General features: G+C 38.2%; 1 protein-coding gene across 1 annotated transcript; it reads right to left on the minus strand.

Annotated features, from left to right (window-relative positions):
- Positions 1–8,084: 8,084 nt before the first annotated feature.
- Positions 8,085–9,047, minus strand: LOC149960359 (uncharacterized). The gene has a single exon (XM_090167467.1). It carries the CDS (start codon positions 9,045–9,047, stop codon positions 8,085–8,087), a length of 963 nt encoding a protein of 320 aa, XP_090023593.1.
- Positions 9,048–9,929: the final 882 nt, after the last annotated feature.

Raw genomic sequence — 9,929 nt, forward strand, 5'->3', positions numbered from 1 at the left:
CCCGTTCAAAGAAAAGCCATTTTAGCTAAAGCCGACAAATCCCTCATAGACGCTATCAGTGAATGTATTCATAACACTTTAATTGGTAACGTAAAACTATCAAATACCCAAAAAACCAGGTTATCTCGTCATAAAAATACCCTTCGAAAACTAGCTAGTAAGCGGGTAGCTTGGAAAAGTAAAAAGAAATTGTTAGTTCAGTCTGGGGGCGGATTTTTCTCGTTTCTTCTACCCGTCGTTTCAACCCTTCTTGGTTCTATATTCGGTAGTAAACAATGAAACACGCCAGAAAAATGATTCTCGTCCCTAGCGGCGTTTTAAAGCCAGACCCGTTCCCGCACCCCCTCGCTCTGACAGTCTCTGAATTAGACGTTAAGATGGACCAAATATTAAATATGAAAGATTTAGACGACGCCTCGAAATGGATTTTATACGAACAAGCTTTAATGAGACACGGAAATCTACGTAAGCAAGCCTCGGCTGCTAAAGAAATCGAAATTGCCCCCGCATTCGACTCGCTAAGTAGGGACTGGATAGACGATTTGCCTTTGATATATTACCAAAAAGCGCAAAGCATGGTGGATCAGTTGGAAACTGTACCCGAAAGAATACGGTGGGATGAAAACGGGGAGCTCGTAATAAACGGTCGACCTATTAAAGGTTCCAATATTAGCGAAATTACCAAAGCGTATTTAAATCCTAAAACCCACCCAAAACCTATCGGATATTTCGCGTTTATTTCCAATTTAACCCAATTTAACTCTTCACCGGCGATCCAAGGCTTTCCCTCCCCGCTAGCTCCGAGAACCCGACAACGACGTTCTCCCGTTAAGCGCGAGTATCCGGTTCCTCAAAGTGGGCGTGCGCGCAGGACAGATAAGCCCCGCCCCACTCGTAGCCTTGACCGAGATCACTCCACGTCTGACTCTTCTCTTCACTCTTATAAACAAACAAGGAGTCGCGCGCAAAAGTCTAAAGTATGGGCGAAGCTATTTTAGAAAAAATATATTTTAACCCGAAGCATCCGGCTTCTTTCGGAGGCGCTGAAAGGTTATTCCAGTCCGTAAAGTCTCACGGCTTAAGTAGGGAAAATGTAGAAAAATGGTTAAGAGGAATCGACGCTTTTACGATGCATAGGCCGAAATATAAAAAGTTTCAACGAAATAAAATAGTAATTAGTAATATAAGGGAACAATACCAGGCTGATATTAACGATATGCGCTCGTTAGAGGCAGATAATGGCGGATACAAATACATTTTAACAATTATAGACTGTTTTAGTAGAAAAGCGTGGGGGTTACCTCTTAAAACTAAATCGGGGAAAGAGGTTTTGAAAAATATAAAAATTGTTTTTAAAGACGGAATTCCAGATAAATTTCAATCGGACAAGGGCACGGAATTTAGGAATAAAGAAGTACAAGGATATTTCAAAAAGAATAAAGTTAAATTTTTTAGTACCGAAAATGACGAAATAAAAGCCTCTATCGTAGAAAGGTTTAATAGAACGTTAAAAACAAAAATGTATAGATATTTTACCCATCACTCCACAAATAGATATTTGGAAGTCTTACAGGACTTGGTCGAAGCGTACAATTCCTCTTATCATAGCTCAATTAAAATGGCCCCTAATGACGTTTCGGAAAATAACGTATTACGTGTGTACAATAATATCTACTCTAAATATTATGACGAGAAACTGAAAATGAAACCGCAATTCCAAGTAGGGGATTTGGTTAGAATAAATACAACTAAAATGATATTTCAAAAGGGTTTCGAAGCTAATTATACCGAAGAAATATTTAAAGTCGTAGCTATAGTTAAAAGACATCCCCCCGTTTATAAAATAAAAGACTTAGCAGAAACCGATATAAAAGGGACGTTCTATTTTCGAGAGCTTCAAAAGGTCAGTGCGCCTCGTTCGTTCAAGTTAAACAAGATTTTACGTCAGAGAACTAAAAACGGAGTAAAACAATTGTACGTTAGTTGGCTAGGATATCCTCCATCGTTTAATAGTTGGGTTAATCAAGATGACGTCTGGGATTTACATAACTCTTCCTAGTAATACTAGAGATAAGAATAAGAATAATTCAGAAAATACTCTAGCCTCGTATTCTACAACGTTGGCCAAACCCATTAGTTTACGCGGAGATTGGGAAATTGCTCTGGTAGAAATTATTTATCCTTTATCTTTTTATAACGTAAGCGAGCCAATGGGATGTGGAATAGAAATTAAGGAATTACTATCGAAACCTCCAGCCCACATAGTAGATTACAAATATACGTACGACTTCCGAGAGATACCTCAGGGCTACTACAAAAATCCTCATGAACTTTTGGCCGTACTTAATGAAAGTATTAAAAGTTTGAACCTTGATTTAAAGGAAAGCGCTAATTCAGAGTTCGATAATGATTCATTAGGAAAATTTGAATATAGTTTAGAAAGCGGACACGTACAATACACTTCCTATAGTAAACATTATTACCAACTCGAGTTAACGCCAAAGTTGAGGAAAATTTTAGGATTTAGAGATAATGTTACTGATATTTCACCTAAGGTAGCATTCAGATCAGATTCCCCTATGCAATTAAACTTATTCATCCCCGATCTTATGTTCGTGTATTCCGATTTGGTAGGAAATGAAATGGTTGGGGATATATTAGCCCCCCTTTTGCGAACAATTGTTGTAGACCAAAACGCCCCCAATAGATCAACCGTTTCAAAAACTTTCGATTCTCCGCATTACCTTAAACTGAGTAGAAATTATTTTGACTCTATCGACATTAATATAAGAACTAGTTTAGGTGAATTCGTGCCATTTCAGTTTGGTTCAGTCACGTGTAAAGTACATTTACGAGGAGCTCAGTAAAAAAAAATGGCTTATCAGTACGTCGATAGAAATTGTCCCTACATGCAATATTATTTAAATCAGGCGGGGGGCGGAGTAGATTTACCTTATTTCTCTGGGTTTGCGGGACAAAAAGGACACGGAATTGGTAGCTTTTTTTCAGGGCTAGCTAGGTTTGTATTCCCATTCCTAAAACAGTCTGCCAAATACGTGGGAAAAAGGGCCCTTTCTACAGGAAAGAAAGTACTCGGAGACGTCTTGCAAGGTCAGGACTTAAAAACGTCAGCCAATAAACGAATGACAGAAACTGTGGACGAAATGGCAGCGCAAGAAGGTTCGGGTCGTCGCAAGAGAAGAAAAACTACTAAGAAAGCATTCAAGAAGAAGAAAAAGAGTTCAGTTAAACGCCGCAAGTTCACACGTACGGTTCGCGATATTTTTGCTCTCTAAAAATGGAGGTACTTGAAAGCGAATTAAATATTTTCAACGAACTACCAACTCAACTCAGCGTTGAAAAAGGTCAAACGGTATGGTGTAAGCCAATTTCATCTATCGACAGCAGTTCTATCATCGAATTCGTGGTACCGGGTACGGGAGACTCTTACACAGATTTGGCAATGACAATGATATATTGTAAAGTAAAAATCGTCAAAACCAACGGTGACAACTTGGATGCCGGGTCTAACGTTTCGCTCGTGAACAATTCTCTGCATTCGCTATTCAAACAATGTGAAGTGAAACTCAATGAAACGACGGTTTCACCATCGGCCTCAAATTACCCCTATAGGGCCTATATCGAAACCTTGCTCAACTTTGGGTACGATGCAAAAAACACTCACCTTGCGACATCTGGATGGTACGATGACACGGCTGGAAGTATGGATCTGATAACAAACGCCGGATTCATAAAACGTCAGGTTCTAGCTGCTGAATCAAAAGAAATTGAACTTTACGGGAACATTTTTTGTGACATTTTTAATTTCAACAAATATTTAATTAATGGCGTACAACTTAAGGTTTCACTCACTAGAAATAGCGATAATTTTACCCTTTTTAGCGACACTGTCGACGCGTATAAAGTCGAATTTATAGACGCTGCTCTAATTGTACGTAAAGTTAAAATTATGCCTAAAATTTTATTAGCCCATCAGCAAGGATTATTACGTAGCAATGCCAAATATCCCTTTACTCGTACTGAAATTAAAGTTAAAACATTAGCTAGTTCTATTCAGAACGATAGTTTTGACAATATATTCTTAGGTCCGATGCCCAACAGAGTCATTATTGGTTTAGCCACCAACAAAGCGTATAAGGGCTCCGTTAAGTCTAATCCTTATAATTTTGAAAATTTCGACCTAAATTATCTGGCTCTATACGTTGATAACGAACAAATCCCTTCGAAAGCGTTGACCCCTAATTTTAATAGTAAACAATTTACGCTAGCCTATCATTCGCTATTCTCGGGATCTGGGATACTCTACCAAGACGAGGGAAATCACATCGCGTTGGCTCACTTTCCTCTAGGCTTTGCCCTATATGCTTTTGATTTAACCCCCGACAATTCGGCCAGTGACGTCACGTTTTGGAACCCCGTAAAGAGAGGGCAACTACGTTTAGATTTAGGATTTGGTACCCATTTAAAAGATTCTACGGTCGTTATCGTGTACGCTGAATTTCAATCTTGTTTACAGATAGATAAAAATAGGAACATTATTCGAGACTATTAAAATGACTACGACAAACGTGGACTTATCTCAGGCACTGTATAAAACACCGAACTTTTTAGGCGTTTTTTCTTCAGATAATTTAAAACCCATGGTGAAATATCCGCAATCGCTTATCATTAATTTTGATAAAAGGGGAGAAACAGGTTCTCATTGGATTTGCGTCTACGTCGATGGCCGAAAACGGGGATTCTATTTTGATTCAATGGGGCTTCCCCCATTTTTACCCACAATCAGAAAATATTTAAATTCAATGTGTAAGACGTGGACATTTAGCAAAAGACGGTTGCAAGGACTAACTAGTAACGTTTGCGGCGAATATTGCGTAATGTATATTTTGCATAGAACTAAAGGACAGAGTACAAAAACGTACTACCAAAAGTTTTCCAAAAATTGGGAAAAAAACGACAGCAAGATATTTTTATCTTTCGCAAATCATGCTAGAAAAATCATCACATCGAATTTAGCGAATCCATTAGCTAGAGAGAGAGGTATGGTGACTGACTGGAAAAAATCCGGTTCCAGAGGATAAAACAATATATTCCCACGCTATCTGGTATCTTTTAGAGATATGACCCGACCTCTCTCGAAAACATGCGCGCGCTTCTATGAGCGCCAAACCATTTACTTTCGAATAAAATAAACCATCCAAAAACAAAAAAATTAAAATAGAATCAGAAAGTATTGGTAAACTAGTTAGGACAACGTGGGTGGTTTACGCAATCTAGCATGAAAACAAAACATTGGTAGAAATATATTATTGCATTATTCCTGTACGTTCTATTTAAAGTACTTTCTAAAAGTCATTGAAATCTGTTACCGTCTTGAACCATTGAAATATGTTTTCTACCCGTCATTAACAAAATATCTTTAGTACACGCAAAATAAGATTGGTGAAAAAAACATTGCCTTAGATAATTTAACAGGGATTTAGTTAGCTTTGGGTCTTGTAATGATAAAAAAGATTGAAATTTGACTCTGCCATTTTATTTAATAATATAAACTCATGTACGCGAAAAAAACAATTGTAAACAATTTTTCCTATGTAACTTTTTTTACTCTTAATAAATACTTTAAAAACGTAACAAAAAAAGACTCTTTTTTGAAAATCGCTTACCCTTTTTTTCCAGAATTTCGTTAAGTCAACCAGTCCGATGCAAGAACGTACTACAATGCGGACTCTTATCTGTAAATTTGTTAGACTTTGCACGAACCTAAACCATCTTCTCGTGACGTAAGCTAAGAGGAAGATGGTGGAAATTCCCAGTCTCACGAAATTAATTATCTACGAACACTATTTAACCAATGGAAAAATTTACCGACTTTACCCACTTATTTACACACTGAATAGATTCCACACTCAATCACTAACTTAGATTTCATCACGGAAAAGAAGGAGATAGGATATAGGGGCTAGGAATTGGTGGGGATGGAAAATGGTATAAAAAGGGAGTAAATCAATTAGAACAAATTATTCCAGCCTTTTTCTTTGCTTGGAGCAAAACTAAATCGAAATCAAAAATGAGGTAAATATTATTTTAAGATTTAAATAACTTTTAGAACAAAAATTTTAGATTTTAATTTTCTTCATGTAGAATTGAAGAAATTAAGGGGATAGTAATACAAAGTGCGAGCGATGAATCTATTAAATTTGAGATTAGAATAAGGTAATAAATTAAATTTCACGAATTATTTATACTGTACTAAAGTTAAAATTTTATGTATTGTTCTGTTAGCTTTGAGGTTGGAGAGCCCAGGAAGCTTCTTCAAGTCTGGGAACATCAATTATATTGGGACGATGAGGGCGATATACATTCCAGTAGGATACTACTCATCGTCCCAATTATTTTATAATAAAAAAATTAACATTTATCACGATTCTTTTATTTTCCTATCCAACAATAATCATTTCAGTATATATCAAACATTACAATAACAAGGATTATATGCAATTGCAATTGCTAAAATAGTGTATTCTACCGAGTTAATAGTCTCTAAGATTTCCTCCTGGGGTTCCCCGAAACAGGATTAATTTTTATCAAAGTTGTATCAGAAGTAAATTAGTGCGAAGTAAGCGCAATGTATTTTCAGCTATTCTAATTTGCCTAATTTAACACGTGACGAATTTTTTATCGCTAACCGATGAGCAGTAACCTCTATTTTTGGTTACATTTTACAATCTCCCGTGACGTCAATTGGTTTCAGCCAATGAGAAATCAGGATTTACTTGAAGTTTCGAGTGTTATTTGATCTCTAGATATACGACTCAGCGTTCTTTTAGTTCCTGGACCTCATCGAGAAGAGACACGTAGATTTTCGCGCTCCGTACCCCGCCTTCTCGACTCTATTTACAGGCAAAGGCTTAAGGATTTCCGTAAAAGTAAGTGACTTTATTATTTTACTGTAGTAGGAAATTAGGCCTTGTTTAAATTGAAGTAAATAGACTTAGATTCTAGTCAAATAGTCTTAGAGTCTAACCAAAATAAATAGAAAAAACATTTATTGAAATTTAGGCTTAACCAATTAGGCTTAAGAATGTTGACAATAGCTTATAGAAACTATCAGTTTACAGTATGGACATCGAAGCGTATCGACTTGAAACTTTTCGTCACTGGAGAAATCCCCACGTTACTAAGGAACAACTAGCGAAGGCTGGATTCTACTATATTCAGCGGGGCGATGAAGTACGATGTTACAAGTGCCACGGCGTATTAGAAGGATGGGAATCAGGAGACGTACCAGAATGGGAACATGCTAGATTCTTTCCACACTGTCCGTCGAAGGATAATTCACCATCGGAAAAAAAGTACCTTTCGCAAGAATGGGAGATCCCGGCACCACCAAGGGCAGCGGCACTGGAGGATGACGATTTCATATCTATTCCGGTCAGACGTGGTGAGGTAGAACTTTTAATAAAATTATTTATACAAACCGCACTTGCAGAAGGTAGTTCGTTTCAGCCCATTAAATGAAATTGTACATATTCCTTACGAAGATCGAGTTAATTTTTTTTATATTGATAAAATGCGATTTAAACGCGTTATTTATATTGTCGGTCAAATATTAGAACCTGTTTTACGCAATCATGTAATTAAAAGTAAAATAAAAATGGAAATGTAAATAACTTGTTTTTATTGCCTAGAGATTAGAAATTAAGGGGTTCGAAAGCGATAAGCAAACGGGTAAAAATCTAATCTCCAGATATCTGCACGAGGAAAACAAATTCTGGAGAATGGGGATGGGGGAAAGCAACTGGTGATTAGAAGGGATGAAAGCAATGGGGGAAAGGAGCTGGTGAACGAGAGAATCTGGTGATTAGAAATTCTGGTGATTGAGATGGGGGAGAGGCGCGGGTGGGGGAGGAACGGGGGAATCTGGTGATTAGAAATTCTGGTGATTAGAAATTCTGGTGATTGAGATGGGGGAGAGGCGCGGGTGGGGGAGGAACGGGGAGAACGGAGGGAGCCAAGCTACAGCTTTGTGTCCTTCTGGTGATTGAGAATGAAATTCTCATTCACCAGCGGGACACCCTTCTCTCTGAGGCCCCTGAATAAAGAGCATTAGCAACGTAATGGGATGGCTGTTTGTTCGTTTCGATTTGCTTTTGACGGCATAGAGCTTCGAAATGGCCTAGCCTTCCACACCAAGTGCAACTCGCATTTCTAGCTGGACAGCTATAACGTCCTTGTGGGTGCGGGAATAATCCACCACAATTAAAACAATTGAGAGGCGGTTGTGAGTGATCAGAATGAGGAGTCGGGTAGCGCCGTCCAGAAGCATTTGATGGAGTCGGTTGATTTTGTGCCGATGGATTGCGGCTACGGCATTGTTGGCTAGAAGGCTGCTGTCGACCAGAATGAGTGGGTATGAATGAATTTTTTAGAGCATTTAGGTCTGTGGAAGGTTGCGTATCTCGATTTTCCATTTTCATAGCTTGTATGTTGGCTTGTTCGTAAGATCGTGCTAGCGCTAATAGCTCGTTGAGTGTGATATTTGGATCACGAAGTGCCTGTCGACGCAGTTGATTGGAGTTGCAGTTTTGAATGATGTGTCGCATAATCTCGGTGTCCGCATCAGCGAAATCACACGTTTTTGATAAAGTGCGTAGGTGGGTTTGGAATTCGTCAATGGTTTCAGACGCACCTTGTTTAGCTTGACGAAAATTGAAAACTTCGTAGGTAGTGTGGCGATGTGGTAGAAAATGTGCAGTAAGTGCTTGGACTGCTAGATCGTACACGTCTGGAGCTTGTACACCAGCTTGCGCCTGTGGAGGTATAATGGTTAGAGTGTCGAAAACGTCTTGGACTTCTTCTCCGGCATAATGTAAAAGCATGGATTTTTTTCTCGTCGGGTCATTGACTGCGAAGGCGTCCAGGAAAGTAGTGAAACGGCGTAACCACTTCTCCCATCGAGTTGCGACGTTTTCTCTATTTTCCTGGATTGAAAATGGTGGGAAATTGGGCGTTAGGAAGGCCATTTTCCGTTAGGCTTAGACGAAAATGCTGTAAATTATTTGAGCTGTTTCAAAAATGATTTGAAAACGAGCGCGTGTTGAGGTTCGCGACTGAAATAAAAATTCTTGAAGTTCGTTAAAGTTAGGGTTAGCTTGAACTCCGAAGATTAGTATACGTGAGTGTCCTTGTTTTAGTGATTTCCCGCTGTTTAGAAGATAAATCGTTGAGCGTGGGGTTCGAAGGTATGTCCGTCGCCAATTTCGTGTCTTCCGATGGTCGTGTTGAGTGTGGTATTAAGCTAATAGTACGCAAATTGAAGAGACTTAAATTTTATTGTGACTACTACATTCCTGGCTTCTAAAAAACACACAAAACTAATTCTTTCTTTTTTCAAAACCTCTGCGCGTTCATATCCGCGCGTGATAAAACGCGTAATCATGCGCGTCAAAACAAAAGTCCGACTTTTTATATAAACAGATATAGCAGGATATTACAGTAATGACTAAAATTAAAGCTAGTTTACCCTTACCCTTATACTTAATACTGTTTTTCCTTAAACACCTTTAACTCAAAACTATTACAACTTCATATGTTTACGAGACAATGGTTTTTTGTTGTATTTTTTCACCTTTCCATTTATGTCGCTCAAGTCTTTCGCGTAGTTGTCTAAAAGTGGTCTAAGGAACTTTGTCAAAGTCAGTTGAGAAAGTTTTTCAAAACTGTCGCAGTCGCAAGTGAGTCCTTTAGTGTAAAATGGTTGAATTACTTCTTGAAGGATTTCTAATGTTCTTTTTTTTTCTAGATAGGGCAAAGCCTCTTTAACGAAGTCTGTAATAGTTCCCAAAATGTTGATTAAATAGCGACTTGGATACTTCAGCCCTCCAAAGTCTTGATATTTGATTAGA

The sequence above is a fragment of the Leiobunum rupestre genome, chromosome 2 (assembly GCF_980474605.1).
Source record: "Leiobunum rupestre chromosome 2, qqLeiRupe1.1.hap1, whole genome shotgun sequence".
Taxonomy (NCBI): Eukaryota; Metazoa; Arthropoda; class Arachnida; order Opiliones; family Sclerosomatidae; genus Leiobunum; species Leiobunum rupestre.